This window comes from Onychomys torridus, chromosome 10 (genome assembly GCF_903995425.1).
Source record: "Onychomys torridus chromosome 10, mOncTor1.1, whole genome shotgun sequence".
NCBI classification, from domain to species: domain Eukaryota; kingdom Metazoa; phylum Chordata; class Mammalia; order Rodentia; family Cricetidae; genus Onychomys; species Onychomys torridus.
The window spans coordinates 89487802-89509616 of record NC_050452.1 but is presented as its reverse complement, the minus strand read 5'-3'; the positions used below and the strand labels follow the sequence as shown (position 1 = coordinate 89509616).

At 40.5% G+C, this 21815-nt stretch overlaps 1 protein-coding gene across 1 annotated transcript in view; it reads right to left on the bottom strand.

Moving 5' to 3' along the window:
* Positions 1 to 5460: 5460 nt before the first annotated feature.
* The window catches only part of Tmprss11e (transmembrane serine protease 11E), a 43423-nt gene continuing 27068 nt past the window's right edge, over positions 5461 to 21815 (bottom strand). The window contains exons 5-10 of the mRNA XM_036201136.1: positions 21286 to 21449; positions 20150 to 20188; positions 18452 to 18632; positions 17271 to 17530; positions 13237 to 13379; positions 5461 to 7298 (exon numbers count right to left, since the gene is read on the bottom strand). Coding sequence (XP_036057029.1) covers positions 7137 to 7298; positions 13237 to 13379; positions 17271 to 17530; positions 18452 to 18632; positions 20150 to 20188; positions 21286 to 21449 — 949 coding nt within the window. The 3' untranslated portion in view covers positions 5461 to 7136. The remainder of the gene's footprint in view (positions 7299 to 13236; positions 13380 to 17270; positions 17531 to 18451; positions 18633 to 20149; positions 20189 to 21285; positions 21450 to 21815) is intronic.

Genomic DNA, 21815 nt, shown 5'->3' with positions numbered 1-21815 from the left:
TTACTGCTTCAATTTCTTTGTTATCGATCTGCTTAAGATGTTGATTTCTTATTGATTGAATGTTGATGGTGGAAGGGCAGTGAGGATCAAGGGATGTGTGGCAGAATCACTAATAGAAAGAGCATGTGAGTGTTAATCCCTGCTAGGTCTGGGCATGGAGGGGTGGTGCAGCACCAAAGTCTTAGTTGATTCACTGAGAGATCACAAACACAGACACAGCTCCCAGTTGAGCCTAGATGGCATGGACAGAGGTCTGGCGCGACTCACTCAGGAAACATATTTGCAACTCCAGCTGTGCTTGGGGGATGCTATAATTTTTAATGGAATTGTTAGTTAGAAATAGAGAGTAAAGAAACAGAGAGAAAACACAGGATAGACTCAGGTGGGCCTGGATCCTTATCCACCATACCAGAAGTTTATTCCAAAGGTCTATTCATAACATTGCCAAAGGGTGGAGCAAAAGACCTCCCCCTTGCTAGTTACAGTCACCTGGTACCTAGGCCCATGGTCTAATCAACCACTTATGCAATCCTGCTGGGTACAGCCACTAGGAAATCCTGTGGGCTCCAACATAAAGCGAGGGTCTGTGTTGATGTCCATGGCTTCTGTTACCACCGAAGGCTAAGCAGATGGCTGGGGTCTGGGCTGCCACCTGGGGACATGTTGACATTCAAGGGCCATACTGGGACCAGGCCAATCTAGGTGATCTGCAATGCCAGCTAAGGCCATGATGACATCTGGGCCTCAGATGTTGCCAAGGACCATGTCTAGGTCTGCGATGCTACTGCAGCCCTGAGTCTGTGTTGATATCCATAGCCTATGTTGCCACCAAAGGCCACACAGATGCCCAAGATCTGGGTTCCATCTGTGGCCATGTTGGTGTCTGAAGGCTGTGCCACTGACAGGCTCATACCTACCTGAGTGATATGCACTGCCTCCCAGGGCCGTGGTGTTACAAAGGCCGAAACTATGGCTAGGGCCATTTCTGAGTCTATGGCCTGGCCGCAGCCAGGGTCTGTGTTGATGTTGGGAGGCTCCTGTTGCCATCAAAAGCTATATGGATGCCTGGGATCTGGACAGCCACCCAGGGCCATTCGGAGTTTCAAAGGCCACAGGACCGCTGGTTCCATGCCTATCTGAGTGACCAGCACTGTCAACTGGGGCCATGATGATATCCACACCTAGGCTTCTGTTAAGGACCATGTCTGGGTCCATGGTCCAACTGCAGCTGGGATCTGTGTTGATATATCCATGGCCTGTATTGCCACCAAGGGCCACATGGACATCAGAGGACTGGGCCACTGTCTAAGGCCATGTTAGTAACAGAGGGCTAAGTCCCTGCAGCAGCCATACAGATCTGAGTGGCCTGTGCTGCCACCTGGGGCCGTGATGTCATCCAGGCCTGGGCTGCTGCCGAGGGTCACATCTGGGTCTGTGGCCCTGCTGCAGCCTCAGTCTTGGTTAACATCTGTGGCTAGTGTTACCACTGAAAGCATTGAGGATAGGGCTGCAAAAGGTTGGCCCCACTCCTCACTGGCTGTAGTACTAGGGGAGAACTGGCCCTGCCCTTTATCAGCTGCAACACTTAGGAGAGTGGGCCCTGCAACTTGCCTGGGCAGCACAGTAGAGCTGTCCTCGTTGGCTGGGATGCAGGTAGGCCAACCCTGTAGGCATGAAAATGGGAGAGCTAGCTCCGCTGTCTCTCAAGTGGTGGTGTGGGTGAGAGAGAGATACCCACCTCACCCATTGACCCTCGCTCCTCGATCCTTGCCCCTCACCACCCACTGTAGACGGGAAAAGCTGGTCCCAGAGTCCCAGGAATGGGAAAGCTGACCTTGCAACCTCACCACCTGCAGCATTCAGAAGAGTGGGCCCTGAACCTTGCCTGGCCAGCACAGTAGAGCTGATCCTATTGAGGGGGGGTGAGGTGATCCCACCCCACAAACATGCATGGGAGATCTGGTCCCACCCCTCATCTGGATACGGTGGAGTGGGTGAGGGAGAGATGACCTCCCCTCTACACCACCCCTCACCACCTGTGGCAGGTGGGAGAGCTGGCCCCATGAGACTGGGAAAATCGGCACTGGCTCTCCCTGGCAGCAGCATTGAGGAGAGCGGCCGCTGCACCTCACCCAGGCAGCACAGTAGAGCCTCCCCTGGATGTAGGGTACAGATGAGCTAGTCCTGTGGACGTCAGAACTGGAGAGCTGTCCCCACCTTCTCCTCAAATACCAGGTGGTGGCATGGGCGAGGGAAAGATGCAGCAGGCAGGAGAGACTGCCCTGGGTTCACGAGAGAGGTCCCACCCCTCAGCAACTGCACCACTTGGGAAAGCGGACCTTGCACCTCGCTTGGCCGTGGTGGTGTGGGTGTGGGTGCAGGAAAGCCAGACCCGAGGGCACGACAGCAGAATTGACTCCATGCCTTGCTGTCTGCTACAATGGGTGAGCTAGCTGGGGCAGTGCTGGAGAGTTGCCTGGGTGGTGACAGTGAGGGAAAGCTCACATGCTGACCAACCCAGCTACCATTCAGACCCAGAAGCAGGCCTAGGAGTTAGTCCACCCCAACATCCCACCACATCTATGAACAGCTGGAACATGTGAAGGGGACAGACCTGCAGATCCAAAGCTACAGGATCTCCATGACACAGGGCATCCAAGAGGAGTCCCAGTGAGGGCCAAATATCAGTAGTGTAGTGTTGCTAGCTCTGCAGCTGGGGTCCCACAGTCTCTGATTTCTGGGGGTAGGGGGTGAATAGATGAAGAACTAAATGACACAGGCTCTGGAAGGCTGTAAGCAATCTCGTTTATTAAACAAAGAACTGAGGTACTTATGTATGTAGTTTTTTGGCGGCTCTGCTTCCAGCTACTGTGGTTTCCCTGTTGGCTCTGGATCTTAAGTCGGCAGTTATCATCTTGGGGGTCCGGTTTCGGGCTCCTCTGGGTCAGGATACCACTACACATGTCAGAGCTCTTTGTTTGCTTAAGGCATGGCCCACTGCTTTCGGCCTTACCTGCCTCAGAGGCCTCAACCCAGAGCGATGATTCATTGCAATGAACACTTACAAGTAGAGATGTATGGACTAAAGGGTATATACGCTGTGTGACTCACTGGGCCACACTACAGCTTCCACACCAAGATTTCTGTGGTTGCTGTTTTCTTTTCTTTCATTTTGGTTTTACTTGTACATTTTGTTTTGTTTAGGGAGGAACTTACAAGGACAGAGGGTGGAGGAAAAGGAAAGGGAGATGAGTGGGATCAGGATGCATGATGTGAAATCCACGAAGAATCAATTTAAAAAGTTTAAAAAAGGAAACTAGGTGGATAAATATTATTTTCCCTATACATGAGTGATTTAGGCTTAAATTCTTTAAATACCTGGCTTGTATAGTTATAATAAGCTCTGTGATCAGTTTCAAAAATCAGTATGTAAATACAGTCATGCATTGTTTTCGGATGGGATGCATTCTGAGAAAAGACACATCAGGCTGTTTTATCACCATAATGAACATCACATCAATTATGCAAAACCCAAGAACAAAGGTCAATTGCTCCACATAAGGTAGGCAGTGACGATGGTGGTGTAACATGACACAATGTTTTAGAGTAAACTTTTTTTTTTAATGTAGGAGTACATCCTAAATGAACAACAAAAATTACAGAATAGCAAATACATGAACTATTGTTATGGTCATTTATTATCATATTATTAATTGCTAACTTATTATACTTTCAGATGACACAGTGTAGTGGGTCTGTTCATGCCAGTATAACTGCAAATACATTCATAGTGCAGTGCACCACAGCATTAGGACGGTTAGAACAGCAGAAGTTTAGAGAAACAGCACCATTATCATCTTATGGAAACACTGTCCTGTACATGGTGGGTTACTAGTGAAAATATTCTGTGGCACATGACTGTACAATAAATCTGTTTTCTGCATAATGAAATTAATAGAAGATCCATTAAATAAAATGTAGTAAAAGAGTATTACATGGAGTAAACTTGGTTGGCGGTATGGGTTAAAAGATACAGAAGAGAAATGCCTGTTCTGTATAATCAATAAATATTGCAAGCACCACTCTCTACCCTCCTGCAATTATGGTTAATACTGATACCCTAATGAACAATAAAGCCCATTTATATTGTTTTCTAAAGAACTCACTGTTTTGAGGATATAGTACTGTACTGCCTCGCATAACACTTAAATAACTTACATTTTTGTTGTGACACAAACCAACATCTCCCTTTAAATGTTTTGTGTTAGGAAATGCTACATATATTTATCTAAGGACCATAACACCCTCATAAAACCTAAACTTCTAAAATTAATCTTTAATTTAAATCCTTAAAGTTTAGTTTATAGAGATAGATTCTCAAATCATGCAAGATTAACTGTAGTTTGAAACACAAACTCCAGAAATCTGCAAAATACTAATAAATGTCTTAAATTAACATGAATTAACCTATAAATATGTTTTCAAACCTAGATTTTATTTTGTGGTTTTTGAGACCAAGCTATAGAATTTTGACTTCTGCTTTGACTGTATCATGAAAACACAAATATCTTTACATTCAGGCGGCTTTCCTGTAACTTCCCACAGCTGTAGACTGCCATCTAGAGGCTCATATGAATAGTATACTTTAGGAATCTTTTTTTTTTTTTTAAAGATTTTTCATTTTATTTTATTTTTTAATTATTTCTTTCCTTCTTTTCCTCCAAGCCTTCCTATTTATCCTTTCTTACTCTTTTTAAAATTAATTGTATTTTCAACAATTATAGTGATATAATATATGAATATATAGACACATGTATATATAATTTCTACATATAAGTAAAAACCTGGTCAGCTTGTATAATACTACTTTCGTGTATGTTTTAAGGCCTGACCATTTGGTGTTGGATAGCCAATTGGTATTCTGTTTTCTAAGGACTATTTTTCCCACTCTCTGTATGTTTGTATGTTTGTGTTGGTGATGAAAAAAGGTGCCCATGGATGCCAGAGGTGTTGGATGACCTGGGAGGTGGAGTTACTTCTAATGTAACTCAATGTGAGTGTTGGGAACCAAATGTCTGTCCTCTGTAAGAGCAGTGTGAGTCCATAACTTCCAAGCATCTCTCAAGCCACAAATCAGTTTTTAACAGATCTCTGAAACTAATATGACTTTAATAGTCTTGTATATCTCTGAAGTTTGTACTGGGTAGCCAATCCAGCTTTGATCTGGTAGTTCCAACCCCCATTGAGGCTTCGGTAATGGTCATGCCTACAAGGCAGGGCTGAGAGAGGATGCTGAAGACCCAAATTCCAGATGCCAGGGCTCTCTTGGTTCCAGGACCCTGGACGCTGGAGGTAGACCGAGCAGAATTCTTCCAGAGAACACCGCCGGACTGCGCCATACCTTTCCCAGACCCTGCAACCTACCTATCCCTTCATTTGTAAGTTATACCACTAAATAAACCTCCCTTTTAACTACGTGGAGTGGCCTAAATAATTTCACCAAAAAAGTTCATCATTTTATGAACTTTCCCCCAAAGAGCTTATTAAAAAGAACAGCAATAATTCAGAATATTAAACATTGACAATTCATGTTAGTTTTCATATCTTATCTTAGAGAAGTGCCTAAATTTTATCAATTGTTAAGGTGAATATTATTTGAGTTAATATAAGTCAACATTTTTCCTGATAACATTGGTTTTCACAATGGCTATACTATGGTACTATGCGCTCTATTCTATATTCTTTTATAGTCTGTGTGCAATGAGGAGATGGCTGCTGAATGCCTTGGTGAAATCTTACCATAAACATGTTATCAGTCCTAATTTCATTATGGTCTGGATGGATCCTTTGAATCTAGGGTATCTAATGTCTCAGCAATAATTTATCAAACTGAAATCACAAAAGTGGCCAGTATCCGGCTTCTTCTCTTCAGTCTTGTGTTGAAGTGGGTACTAACGCAGCACAATGTAGATGCAGCTTCCAGGAGGTCATTCCTGTGGTCTCATCCCAGCTGAGTGACATCTCAGCATAGACAGATGTCACAAGCCCACTTTTCATGCACAGTCTGAAACTGACAGCAGAGGGAGCACATCTGCTGTCATCTCAAACTAGAAGACCAAGTCCCAGCTGCAGCCATATCACTACTATTATACACCAATATCTGAACTTTATTTCAGTCATAATCTGCCCTTTGGAAAGGGTTCAGGATTATCCCAGCACAGTGATTAGTTTAGACTGAGTCTTTTGAGTTCCATTCAACTATACAATTATTTTACCATGTAAGGTATGTTGACTACTTTGAAATAAACTTTTAATCTACCTTCAAACCCTAAGAGAATTTCCAGTAGTTTTATTGGTAAGATTCTCCTCATCCTTCATTTCTTCATTAGCTTTCATGTTGCAATGTCAAGCAAGTAAGTGATTTATTTCATTCTTGATTGTATGTTGACAGCCTATGCATGCCAATTGCAAATAGATATTATTTTCTTTGATTTGCTCATAACAAGTACATTATAAAGAGTTTGTGTGATTATTGTAGCCATAGGAAACAATCATTTTCATGTTGCTCTTGTTAGTCAATTAGGAAGAGAATTTAGCTATATATTAGTTTCTCCATTTCTTCAACTTCTTCTCCAACATGAAATTTTGACCAGTCTGTTGCTGTACATGCTTGCTGATCTCTTATAATGAATGTGATCATTTCTCACATTCTATTTTTTAAAATCCCTAATGTTTTTCTGTACATTAAAAATTGTAGTTCCTTTTCATTTCCCACTTTATTTCACTCTTCATCTTGCCCTTGAAAAGTAGAAATTCACTAATATGAGAGAAGCTGGTGAGATAAATGAAGGGCTTGCTTCAAATTGTAAGTATGCATGAGCACTTTGGATCAGTAAGTCAAATTTTGGCGACAGGAAACTTGTAGAAAATGAAAGAGTACAGGTTGGCAGAGTCACTCTGGAAGAATCAAGATGCTTGTATAAAGAACAAAGCTAGGAAGGAAACGTACACTTCAGATTGTTCAGTGTAGTGGTTCAGGTCCTCCTGATTTATAAAGATTTTTTTTTGCAGCTGTGTGTCTCCAAGAACATCCTACAGACTAAAACATCCATTTCATCCCACTGGGTCCTTCTGCTTTAGAGACCAGTATTTGATGCAATCCAGTCCCGAAAGGCAGTCACCCTAGTATAAACACCAGGCTTATTTGGTTGGCCACATTCATCTCCCCAGCTCACTATTCCAGCAAGGTACCAGATATCTCTAACATCTGGAGCAACCAGTGGTCCTCCAGAGTCACCCTAAAGAAAAATGGAGAGATTATTTAGTTATAATTTACCTCATAAAGGCAGAATTTGTTATTTACCCATGATAAACTATAACAAATGTCATGATTTTTAAGTCTTTGGTGTTATGGAATATTAGTTTAAGATGTGTTACATTTGTTTATGCTGTGGAATATTTGTTTAATGATGCAAAGATGTATTGCATTCTTTTATGTAGCATTTGTTTAATTTTGTAAAGGTGTGTTTTTTGCCTGCCTAAAACACCTGATTGGCCTAATAAAGAGCTGAATGGCCAATATCTAGGCAGGAGAGGGATAAGTGGGGCTGCATGCAGAAAGAATAAGTAGGAGGAGAAATATAGAAAAAGGAAAAGAGGAGTGAGAAAAGGAGAAGAAGCAGAGGATGCCAGGGGCCAGCCACCCAACCACACAGTCAGCCACAGAGCAAGAAGAAAAGAAAGGTATATAGAATAAAGAAAGATTAAAAAGTCCAGAGGCAAAGCATAGTTAAAAAGAAATGGGATAACTTAAGTTAGAAAAGCTGGCTAGAAACAAGCCAAGCTAAGGCCGGGTATTCATAAGTAAAAATATGTCTTTTTGTATTAATTTGGGAGCTGGATGGTGGGCCCCCGAATATTAAAAATAAAAACCAACTACACTGCAAGATGTTGAAACACAGAGAAGTGCAGCTATCCACAGAAAGGCATTCTGCTGCCAGGGGAGCTGTTTTGGCCTTGTGTTTCATAACACTGAGAGAAAGTTCATTTAGCTGAAGAACAAATAGTACTGTGGACTTAGCTGGTGCTTCTGACCAGATCACCCCTTCTTCAGGTCACTGCCCTATTAATATGACCTAACTTATCAGTAAGTGGTAAATAGTTTATTACTAATAAGCCACATGGACATGGGCTTTGAAAATCCAGAGATCTTAACATCTGAGGCTAGAGAAATGGCTCATCTACAAAAAGTATATATTGCTCTTCAGAGAACCCAAGTTTGGTTTCTAGTATTCACAACACATGCTCACAAATATCCATAACTCCAGCTCCAGGGAGATCCACCACTAGTAGCCTCCACAGACAGCTGCACTGACGTGCACATATAGACACACATATACACATAATAAAAAATAATAAGTATTTTAAAAAAATAATAATAAGTATTTTAAAATATTTCACAGTCCTACTGAGTTTGGGAATGCAATTAAAGTTTCATCTCACACTAACAGCCTAAAACATGTGAATGAAAATGGCCTTGAAGTATTTGGAAACTTGGGGTTAAATTTGAACAAGAGTTTAATTTGGAAGATATGGTTTGGGGAACTCATTAAAGCAATTACAGTTAAGTTTTTTAAGATGGCTTCTTAGAATGAGTATAGAGACAAAACAGAAAATTTCATATGAGATCTCAATTTTGAATTCTTAGGTATAGAGATTGCTGATAAGAAAGATAACTAGAGGATGGAGCCAAATCTGGATAGAAGAGGAGGCAGAAATCATCGTGGAGCCCAATCACAGATCAGGTTCATGAATCAGGATTGTGGAATCTGAAGAAAGATCATGTTTTAGAAAAGAGAAACTTGCCAAATAACACTGAGATGAGGAAGACCAGACCCAGTTAAGAGTGTTGTTTTATGTTATCAATGGTTTTGTGTTATTAAAGCTGTTCAGAGCCATCGGGTGGAGAAAATGGAGAGACAACACTATCTCAAATTGAAGTGTGCACATTTGGCACTGAAGCATCTTCCTGCTCTGTTCATGTTCCTCAACGATCATAGTAAAGGTGCCTTGAGTATTGAATTCAAGCTAAAATATTTTGGTGAATGGGAACAGTTGCAAATATGGAATTAGCAATGTACTTTCAAATAACTCTTTCAATATTTGATTTCACCTGAGGACATTTATTTATAGAATAACCATTGTTTGTCTCTTCTATTATCCCCAAAGCAACAAAGATTAGAGAGGAGAAAATTAAACACAATGAAATGAGTCTAATCTTGAACTTTAGCCACAGGCATGCAGAAAGGTCAGCTACATGAGAGAGCTCAGTTATACAAATTGAACATGGCTAAAATGACTGACCCAAAAATAAAGGCAGAAAGGTCTATCTGGTTCCATTGGTAGTCAAAAGGGGAAGGTGGTGATAGAGGTGGAAACTGGCAGTGTTCCCATGAAATCATGAGAAAAAAATATGAAAATATATAAAGTAAGAACTTGAAAAAATACATGTCTTTGTATAGTTCTAGATTGAAACTGAAGAACAAGATGAACTTTCAAAGAATATGGAATTTAAAAAACATGTTAAACTTAGTCTTCTAAATTACAAAGTAAAAATTGTAGGAAGGACATATACCCAATAAAGCATTTAGCCTGCTCCAATGTTTTGTTGGTGGTGTTTTTAAAGAAACCATTTGTGCACCTTATAAATAGATGAATTTTCATACTGACCAAGACACTGAATTGGCAACACTAAAAAGATTATACTGGGATCAAAACTCAAAGATGTCTGTAATTCAAACTAGGATGACATTGAGTTATCCTATCTCCTGGGGCTAGATTTGGCTAAAGCTAACAACCAATGGTGGGTTTTAGAAATCAAACAAATATAAAAATATTCTGAAATGTAAGGTGAAGAAAGCAAGTAGACTAAGTAACTTCAGACTTGGGGAGTTAGTATAGCAGCAAATTGCTTTTCATGATCTGGTTATTTGAAGCTGAAACAGTCAAACAAGTTGTCAACCTGTGAAGAGGTGCAATTAAAAAATTAAGTTTAAAGGTCTCAAGAGAAAAAAAAAAAACCCTTTTTTCCAGGCTGAGAGATGGTTTAGCAATTATTCTTGCAGAAGACCTGGATATGGATCCCAGCACCTAAATGTTTGTTCACAGCCATTCATACCTCCAGTTCCAAGATCCAAAACCTTTTCCTGACCCCCACAAGCAGAGGGCACATATGTATTGCACATAAATGTAGGCAAAATACTCATACACATAAAATAAATTAATTTAAATCAATCCAAAACCTCCTTAGTAAAAGAGTCAGAAGCAGAGTAGGTGGGGGAAGATAGAAATACTAGGCAATGAGTTAAAATTAAATAAGTAGACTTACTGGATAGTTTTATGTCAACTTACATAAGCTAAAGTCATCTGAGGGAAGGGAACCTCAATTTAGAAAACACCTCCATAGACCAGGTTGTAGGCAGACCTATAGGGCAATTTCTTAGTTAATGACTGATGGGGGAGAACCCAGCCCATTGTGAGTGGTGTGATCCTTGAGCAGGTGGTCCTGGGTTCAATAGCAAAGCAGGCTGAGCAAACCATGAAGAGCAAGCCAGTAAGTAGTACCTCTCCATGGCCTCTGCAACAGCTCCTACCTCCAGGTTGCTGCCCTGTTTGGGTTACTGTCCTGACATCCTTCGATGATGAACAGTTATATGAAAGTGCAAGCCAAATAAACCATTTCTTCCTGACTTGCTTTTGGTCATGGTGTTTCATAGCAACAATAGAAACCCTAAGACATAGATTCTAGGACTTGTCATTCTGTACAAACAGGCCCAATCCTCTCTACACTGGTGTGAAAGCAGGCTAAGTGATTCTGAGACAGCAAAGACCTCACCCAAAACCTCTATGATCACTATGGGGGCACATGGTCTACAAGCAGGAGATAATGTGTCATGAGTCTGCTCCCGTCATGATGACATCAGAGAACACATAACTGAGTAGTCATTAGTTTTCATCATTGTCAAGGACAAATGAAGCCACTATGTTGTGGTGTTAGCAGTGGCTATAAGGGCATGGCAACAAGGTGTTCCAGTCAAAGTGATTGCAGAGAAGGCTTCACAGGGATGCTGAAATTGCACCTAAAAGCAGACACAATTGGGCATTCTCCTTGAGTGGGAACAAGGCAAGGCCCACGCTGCCCTTCTCCTGTCAGTGTGGCCTCAGCATGGCTACTAAGACTGAAAATTTAACAGCAGTTTTATGAAGTCTAGTATTCAGAATCCATTTGAAAGTGACTCATTCTGTGGTGAACCAGGAAATTCTCCCCTTGGACAAAAAAGGCAATATGCAAATACCAGCTCTGAGGTAATGGATGAGCAGCCCTTTTTAAAAGTCACAATATCTCAGTGTGTGAAATAAATGAAAAATAAATAAATAAATAGATAGATAGATACATACATACATACATACATAATAAATAAATAAATAAATAAATAAATAAATAAATAAATAAATAAAAATAAAACAATAAAACCTCAGCAGAGAATATCTAGGCAAATGAGAGTAAAATGCAAACCCTAGAACTCTGTAATCATAACCAAAATTGGAAACACCATTCGGCTGATGAGCTTTGTGGAAGAAGGGCAGAGAGAGGGTAGCGACTTGAATCGGAATCAAAAAACTCACGCAAGCAAGTAACAGAGCCAAGTCCAGCGGACACACATGAACAACAACTTGTGGACCTCCGGGACTGAAACCAGAAATGTAACATCGAAGTCCCAGAAGAGGGGAGTGAAAAAGTGGAACTCAAGAAGGAATTCAGAGAAGTCACAGCTGAAAATTCTCTCAGGCGGCAAAGGACATAAACCCATGGTCTCAGCAGACTCTGAGCAAACTCTGAGATGAATAAAGCCAAGGAAATCCATGCTAAGACATAGGGTGAAACCTCTATAAAGACAAAGGAAAATCCTTGAAGACAAGAGAGACATGTACAGGCAAATCTGGTGGCTGTAGAGTCTACTCATCTCTCGCGGGAGCCATGATGCAAGTGCCCAAAGAGAACTATCTGCCTCCTACTCTATATCTGGCAAAACTGTGCTGCAGAAATGACAATGAAGTAAATGGTCTGACAGACAAAATAATAATAATAATAATAATAATAATAATAATAATAATAATAATAAAATAACCTTGTCATCAACAGACCTACATCAAAAGTAAGGTTACAGGAAGTTCCTAAAACAGAAAAAGAATCTTAGTAAGGAAGGAGATATGAAAATCTTTGAGTCAACAGAGTTTCCTTCTTCACTTCAATACCTAGATTATGTTTAGCAATGAAGGAAAACGTTTCCTACTGTAGATATTCACAGAGAAGAAATGTAAATATTTGTACTTACTAATATTTAATAAAAAGGAATAGTAGAGATTTAAATGAAGGTATTTTTCTATTCTTTACTTGAATGAATAAAATGTTAATAGCAATGGACTGTGGTAAGGTATATATCACATACATGTGTCTACACAAACAAGTTAGAGTAACTACTGCATTTTTCTACAAAGAAATCGAGAGTAGTAGCAGATAAAACAAATGGAATTCCAAAACAAGTAATAGTGTAATTTTACTTAACATCCTGAAAAACAACAGGATTATAGAGATGGAGAAAAATAGCAATTGCATGATGTTAAAGATGGCAGAGGAGGCCAAGAGTTTATTACCCAATATAGATCTCCAAAGTAATGGAATAGATGCCATCTTGACTGCAATGGCAATTTCATAAATCTATCTTAGGTAGCAAAGTACTGCATACCTAGATGAATAGTTCTGTGCCACTGTCCATTCCCCTGATTTTACACAATAATAACTCCCTGTAGCTTCATCATAGTTGTGTGAATGTAACCACTGAAGGAAATGGAGTAATGAGTACACTTTAGGAAGGAAGGCTCAGAGGATAAAAGCATTTACCTCCAAGCCTGGCTCCCTGTATCCAATCCCTGAAGCATGCATATGGAAGGAAAGAACCCCATATAGTCATCCTCTGGCCTCCACATACACATTATGTTACATGCATGCCCACATGCCATACACACACAAAATAAAATAGCATGGAGCACAAGTTGTTTAAAGAGGACATGTGACCTTCTCCCGTGAAATCTATGCAAGGCCCTGGGAATCCATAATTATTTCAAAATGGAAGGTGCAGAAACCATTGTACAGTATACTAATAGGTAAGTCCATACCTGGCATGCATCTTTCCCTCCTCTTAAGAAGCCAGCACACAACATCCTAGGAGTGATGGCGCCATTGTATGCTTGAGGTTGATTGCAGGTTTGAGTGTCTATGTAGTCCACCTGTACTTGCCGAAGGTGACTCTGGGTAAATCCTGAGAAAAGACAGTCATCTTTATAGATATGAGTATTTTATAAACCTGAAAATACTCTGCTCTAATTATTAGATAAGATGACAATATTGCATGTGGGGAGGTGAGGGGTTGGTGGAGTGTTTAAAAACAGTAACATTTGAAGGAATTCTTTCTAACTAGTTTAAATAAAATTTTCAGTGCCTAAAAAAGAGCTTCAAGTTGTTGAAGCACCACAAGATTTTGTCTGGGGAGAACAGCTGTACAATTATTTAATCTTCACAATTAGGTATATCAACAAACCCTAATTTCTCACATGGCCAATTGTCTGGTAGGAAAATCAGTACCAAAAGCCTAGTGTGGCATCACATGCCTGAAACCCTGGTGGGTTTAACAGCGGGGAGGCAGAGACAGCTGGAATCTGGAGGTTTGCTGGCAGCCAGCACTAGATTCAGTAAGACATCCTGTCAAAAACACAAGTGACAGCTTATGCTGGCAAGGATGTGGAGCGAGGGAAATATTCCTGCATTGCTGGTAGAAGAGCAAACTGTGCAGCCACTATGGAAGTCAATGTAATGGTTGGTTCCTCAGAGAACTGGGAATCAATATACCTCAAGACCCAACTATTGTAAATATTAGTTTAAGATATGTTACACTTGTTTATGCTGTGGAACAGGTGTTCAATGATGCAAAGATGTGCTGCCTTCTTTTATGTTGCATTTGTTTAATTTTGCAAAGCTGTGTTACTTTGCCTGTCTAAAACACCTAGTTGGTCCAATAAAGAGTTCAATGGCCAATACTCATACGGGAGAGGGGTAGGCAGGGCTGCCAAGCAGAGAGAATAAATAGGAGGAGAAATCTAGGCTTGAGAGTAGTGAGGCGTGAGAAAAGGAGAAGCAGAGGAAGCCAGGGTCACGCCACCCAGCCACACAGCCAGTCACAGAGTAAGAAGGAAAGAAAGATATATAGACTGAAAAAAGGGTAAAAAGCCTAGAGGCAAAGGGTAGTTAAAGTAAAATGAGATAGTTTAAGTTAGAAAAGCAGGCTAAAAAACAGGCTAAGCTAAGGCTGGCATTCATAAGTAAGAATAAGTCTCCATGTTTTTATTTGGGAGCTGGATGATAGCCCCCCAAAGATTAAAAAAAAGAAAGAAAGAAAACAACAACTACACCCAGATATACCACTCTTGGGTATGCACCTAAAGGACACTCCACGCTACCACAAGTACATTTGCTCAACTATGTTCATAGCAGTTTTATTCATAATAGCCAGGAACTGGAAACAACCTAGATGTTTTTCAACTTAAGAATGGATAAAGAAAATTTGTACTTGGGAGACAGAGGTAGGTGTATCTCTACAAATTCAAGGCCAGCATGGTCTACAAAAAGAGTTCCAGGATAGCAAAGGTTACACAGAGAAACCTTGTCTCAAAAAAACCAAAAGCCAAAAGAAGAAGAAATGAAAATGTGGTACATTTACACAGTGGAGTATTACTCAGTTGTTATTAAAAAAAAAATGACATATGAAAATTGCAGGCAAATGGATGGAACTAAAAAAAAAATCATCATGAATGAGGTAATCCAGACCCAGAAATGCATATGTGGCTGTGGTGATATATTGTGTTCCCCAATATATTGTACACCATAATAAAGCTTATCTGAGGCTCAGAGGAAAAAGCCAGCCACTATATTCACCATAGAAGTCAGGCAATGGTAACACACACCTTTAATCATAGCATTCTTGAGGCAGAGATCCACTGGGATCTCTGTGAGTCCGAGGCCGCACTGGGAACAGAACCAGGCATGGTGGCACATGCCTTGAGTTCCAACACCAGCTAACCATAAAGGTATGGGGGTCTGTACAGACAGACAAGAAGTGACAGAGCTGGGCAGAAAGAGGAAGTGAGTGATGTAACTGGGCAGGGAGAGGAAGTCGTATGGCAGGGAAAGAATTGCATATAGGCACAGGTATACAGGAAGTAGGTCTCTTTGGAGACTGAGGCATCAGGATGGTGAGGTTGGCTGTGGCTTGTCCCTTTCTTCTGATCTCTCAGTTTAAAACCCCAATATCTGGCACTGGATTATTTATTTATAAGACTGTTTAGCAATTTGTGTTACATGTGGTATGTACTCACTCACAAGTGGACATTAGCTGTTACATAAAGGATAATCATGCTACAATACACAGACCCAGAGGCTGAATAACAAGAAGAGTTCAAAGCGGGCATGCAGGTGTGGATGGGAACAGGAAGGATCAGGTCAGAGTTAGGGGGCAGGAAATGGAGTAAAAGAGGACAGGGAGGGCATTTGGGGGCAGTGTGGAAACCTAGTGCATCGGGAACTCCCTGGAACCTATGAGAGCGACCCTAGCAAAGGCCCCTCCCTCGTAACTGGGGCTACAGAGCCTGAACCAGCCATCTTCTATAACCAGGCAAAACTTTCATCAGTGAGACCGGGACATCAACCATGCACAAAACCTTCAGTCTACAATGTGTCCTGCAAGATGTTCAGGGGTAATAGTGGTGCAGAACTTGTGAGAGTGCCCAACCAATGACTGGTTTAGCTTGAGGCCCATGCCATGAGAGGAGCCCATACTGGACACTGCCTGAATGCCCAGGAACAAGAGACTGGACGACCCAGAGATCCAGGATAGAACTGAACACAACTGGTTAAAAAAGAAAAAAGAAAGTCAATGAAATAATTCCTAACGATATTCTGCTATACTCATGGATCGGTGCCTAGCCCAATTTTCATCAATCAGGCATCATCCAGCAACTGATGGGAGCAGGTGCAGCAACCCACAGCCACACACTAGGCAGAACTTGAGGAACCCTGCATGAGAGGGGAAGAAGGATCATAGGAGCCAGAGGAGTGGAGAACACAGCCCATAGCATCAATTAAGCAGGGCTCACAGGGACTCCCAGAGACTGAAGTGACAATCATGGAGCCTGCATGGGTCTGAGCTAAGTCCTCTGCATATATGATATGGTTGCATAGCTTGCTATTCTTTTTTTTTCCAAGACAGGGTTTCTCTGTGTACCTTTGCGCCTTTCCTGCAACTCACTCTGTAGCCCAGACTGGCCTGGAACTCACAGAGATCCACCTGGCTCTGCCTCCCGAGTGCTGGGATTAAAGGCATGCGCCACCACCACCAGGCATAGCTTGGTATTCTTGTGAGACTCCCAACAGCAGGAGCAGGGCTGTCTCTGGTTCTGTTGCCTGCTCTTGGGACCTATTCCTCCTACTGTGTCACCTCAACCTTGATATGAGGGTTTGTGCCTAGTCTTTTTGTAATTTCTTATGCCATGTTCAGTTGCTCTTCTTTTTTGAAGGGGACAGATGGAGGAGGAGGGATCAGGGGAGAGGGGAGGCAGGTAGGGGCTGAATGGAGAGGAGGGAGGAGAAACTTCTGTCAGGATGTAATATACAAGAGAAGAATAATAAACAAAAAAAGACATCCTGTATCTAAGTAAATAACAAGGTGAATAAGGATGAGTAAAACATTCTGAAATCATCCTCTGGCCTAGACAAACTCACATCAGAGAACACACCAAGCACACAAACATACAGTCCCCACCACCACACACACACATACATACCCTACAGGTGTATACACTCATTTAAAAAAAGAAATTCAGTGTCCAACAGGCACATCTGCTCCTTCACATGTCTTACAACATTATTACAGTAACAGCAGAAATGCAATAAATAGAAACTGAAGGCGAAAAAGAATGTAGGCATTGTCAAAGTGACTTAAAGCCTGCCTTATCCTGAATCCACAGGATGAACAACCGACATACTTTGTCCTGTCATATGTTGTCTTACTTATTTAAAATGCCTTGGGACTCCAAATTAGGTCACTGATTTTCCCCTGATTTTCCCTTGATGTGCCTTGATTTTTCCTCCAGATGCTCACCATCATTTTGCACTGCTCCAAATCCTGTCACAAACATCTTCTGCCCCGAATGGAATTCATGGTTTGCATCGGGGAGACAAACCTTGTGCACTGCATTTGTGCAGGGGACCGGCCTAGAAAGCTGTACGAGTGCAATGTCATAGTCATGCGATGGGTAACTGTATTTTTCATGAACAATTATCCTCCGGATGCCTGTCCTCAGTTTTGGAGGTTGTATTGTGGCCCCAAAGGAAGCAGTCCATCTGGATGGGTCCTTGTGCCTACCAAAAAAAAAATAGTAGCAATAATAAATTCGAGCTTACCTTGGTATCAATGTAATAATTTGTAAGTAATGGTTATATCTGCAGGTATCAGCATAAAATTTTATTTTTTTTAGTTATAGTTCATATCAGCAGAAATAAACTCTTTCCAATGAGAAAACTGGGCTCTAGGTTCAAGCCAGGGGGAAGCCACGGGGTACAAGGTTGCTTTCCCTGAGTTACATGTCACACTGTGCACCGTGGTGTCCACTGCAGATCCAGGAGCCTTTTCTATAAGTGGCTTCAAGCAACACATGAAAAGAAAATTCTGCATAGATGAAAGTAAAACATTCTGCATGCCCCACATCCTCTTCCTGCAAAAATATTTTTTTCTGAAGTCCACAAAGGTCACATATAATTTAAAAAGCATTAGTACTGTGGGTATTGTCAATATTTTGACACCATATTGAAAAATCAACATTCCTTCTAACATGAAAAATCAACTATTCAGTTATAAAATTTGTTACTTCCAACTTCCTTCACACTTCCTCGTTTCTTCTTGGAATTTCCTCATAGGGATTAAAGCTACCAACTGATCAACTTCAGTTCTCAAAAAGATACTTAGTTACCATGAGTTCTTCTCTTTGATAACAAGCTCAAAATTCAAATGTGACTTAAAGTACATATTGTTCTTTGGCAAACTATCATAAATTTCTCAATGAGTAATTACACCGCATAGTGTATGTTGATGTCATTTTCATTCCCAGAGACCACAAGACTTCCTACTAAGTTAGCTGAGATTCCTGCTGTGTTTTATGATAAACATCATTTTTGATTTGTGCCAAACTCACTTCTCTAGAAATCCGTGAGTTATTTCATGGATATACAATATAAAACCTCATGCACTTTTCTTCTGTCCTGTCCTCAGAGTTCAGGACTTACGTTCGAAAGCAGTGAGCAGCACTCACGAGCCATGTGTTATTGATCAAAGCTGCTCCACAGCGATGGGACCCATCCCACTGCAGGCTACTCTGCCATGGCCATTCTCCCTCGCCTGCCTGTGTCCCTCCCACAATCCTGAGACCAGTCTGCGCTGTAGATTTATTCCGCCGTGTCCCACAACCTGTCAAGTAGACAGAAGACAGTAATTAGCAGTTCTTTAAGCATCCCAACTCTCTTTTACTGCATGGTCCAACAGATCAAACATTTTCTCATGTTTATATCATTATATTAAATAATAACATTTTATTTAGTCAACACTTATTCATCTTGTGAGGTTTAAATTGGGCATTATTTGTCTTTGGGTGACTTCTCTATCAATTTCTCTGCTTCCAAACTAAATTAATTGTGACTTCTTTAATGCTTCCTTTGTGAAAATACTAATTAATGATATCATTCCATATGTGTGTGCAAGTGCTTTTATTATCATTATCATTTTTGTTGTTATTATTATTATACCTGTTGTTGTTGTTATTCCTCCACATTGCTTACAATGGAGCTTTTCCCTAGCCTGGGTGCCACTGCTGCGTGGAGTCATAAATGTTTTAGTTTTGAGTGACTATCTTTAGTGGGGCTCCTGACTGAGACAAACTAGATGTCAGTAACAGTCCCTCACACTATTGTGATGAAAAGGCCAAAGTAGGACATGATGTTTTATGCAATAGCAAAGCCCTGGGTTTAAAACTGCTGTTTTAGAATCATGTGATCATGAATCAAGCATCTGGTAATATCAGAGTGTAAGCTGCTTTGGGCAGGTATATGTTGCCCATTTTGCATTGCTTTTGGCTAACACAGAACCAGCACATCCTAGCTTCCTAATTATTATTGATGGCAAGAATATATGTCATTGGTTCTAGGCTTAGTGAACTTTATAAACAAATCAACATTCCAAGCTTTTATCTTAAGTTTTAATTACATTTATTTACTTAGTGTGTAAGTATGTGTGTATCTACTACTGTGAGTGTAGGCCAGAGGACAGCCTTCAGTATTTAGTCCCAGGAATTGAATTCATGTTGTCAAGCTTAGCAGAAAGTGCCCTTACCTGCCGAGCCATCTCCCCTCCTTCCATTTAAAAAAAAAAAAATGATAAATGTCCTCTTACCAATTGTGTAACTACTAAATATATTTTTGAGCCACAGCGAGTGGTCTGCTATGAGAGAGTAAAGGACTTGGTCTAGAATAAAGACCTTTAAAACTTCATCATATTTAATTTCACCTAATAAACCACAAGTCCATAATTACCTACAATTTCTATTGTACTCAAACAAGATCAAGACGATTTTATTTAGAGTAGACTGACATTAAGATGAAAAATAACAGCATGTGTCTCAGTGTTATATGTTGAAAAACTATGAATATAGCCACATGCAAAGAAAGTATTTTTGCTTCTTCCTTAACAGTTGCCCAACTCACTTTGGTTCCCATGGACACACGGACATCCAATCTGAAGTTCTCCCAATTTTTCTATTCCTTAGCGAATCTCAGACACAAAACAAAGTGCCATGAGCTCTGTATAAATCATTAAATCATTAAAACTCTATTCTATCTCTGCAGTATCAACACAAAGCCCATGTACATGTTCTAGAGTGTTAACCTTTGTGCAATCAGGTAATGGAGTCTTAATGCATACATTCAACTTACAATGGTTGAGATAGTTGTCTGTTTCTGTCTTGTTGATTTCTGAAATACACACAAATGGTGAAAAGGATGGGGTGAGCACAGGAGAGTTTCACTGTCTATGTTTTCAGCACTAGACAGCTGGTAAACTTCTAAAACAGTATCTTGGGGTTATAAGGAAAGAAATATAGTTAGGCTACCACAGACATGCTTTTTTTTTTCCTGTTTTGAAGAGGAGAGGGAGGCATGAGCAATGTGCCTGGAACTCTGGTGTGAAAAAGAAGCACGCAGATAACCTGTATATAATGTAGATTACTATTGCATTTCTCAATAACACAGATTCACAAGTTTTGTGGTGAAACCTAAGAATGTGAGTTTTATAGCAGAAAATAAGATTCTGGGAGCCCATGGCCCCTCTTTGATAAATATTAAATTAAACTATAATGCTGATTCCTTAAATGCAATGATAGTTTTACTAAACATGATTTCAGAATATTTTACTATGTACATAGCATAGTTCCACATGTGCAACCCAGTCCTCAATTCCATGATCACAATTAAAAGGAATGCTCCTCCTCTGTAAATTTTCTTTCTGCTAGTGTTTTAGATATAAGACTGCCTACAACTTGTCAATGGACCAAGAGGACAACTGTAGTTACAGGAACTACAAAATACTATTGCATCATCCTCTGTGGTTCCAGAAAAAAATAACAAAAATATCACCTCAACCTATTCAATTACAGTTGTAAAATGCACATGAAATGAGTATATGTAAATTATAGTTGTTCCCTGGAAATAATCTTAAGAAAGTAGCTGTGAGAAAGTGTATTAAAGCTTTCATTATGTCATACTCTCAGAACAGATGATGGAAGCAACAAGCAGAAGAAGAATATTCAAAGCCACTTTTTCCATGTTCAATTAGATTCTGTATCCAACATACAAGGCACAATAAAGACACTTCTTGGAAGATAATGAAAGCCTGCATGAAAAGGTCTAGAACACTTTCATGAACGAAAATTGTTCATTAACACCATTTACTCCAAAGCTACAACTTACAGGTGTCAAGACCTCAGCAATTAAAGGACAAAAGAATTTTTAACTAAATGCCTAAAGCTATTTTAGAGTTATGTGAGAGAAATAAGCAAAACAAACCAACCTACTTTTAATTTCAACTGAGTCAGGATCTACTGTGGGGGGTCCTGGAACATATTTCAGCTTTTCATGCAGAACATGTTCAATAATTTGATGCACAGCTTCAGGGTCCTCAGTAGAGCGAATTCGAAAAATCAGTAGCATGTGAGCTGACACTCCATCATATTCTTTACTAATGTCCCAAAAAATATAAAGAAGGAAGAAAGAGAGAGAGAGAGAAAAAGAGAGGGGGAAATGAAAGAATTGTCGGAGGGAGGAAGTTTGTGAGAAGAATTATTATGCATGGTTCTTTGGTTTTCTTTGTTTTCTTAAAACTTAAACATTATTGACCTCAACTTCCTGTCTGTCCATCAAATCAAACTGACCTTCTCAGCTCCTGTGGTCTGCTAGTGTCTTAACTCTATGGTTCTCTAAGTGTTTATGCTTCCCCTAAACTTGTGCTTTTCACGTTACAGCAGCAAAGGAAGGAAAAATGAGCAATAGCAGGATCACTAAGATGAAGTCAGCTAGCTGCAAAGTGACTTGGGAAGTAAAACTG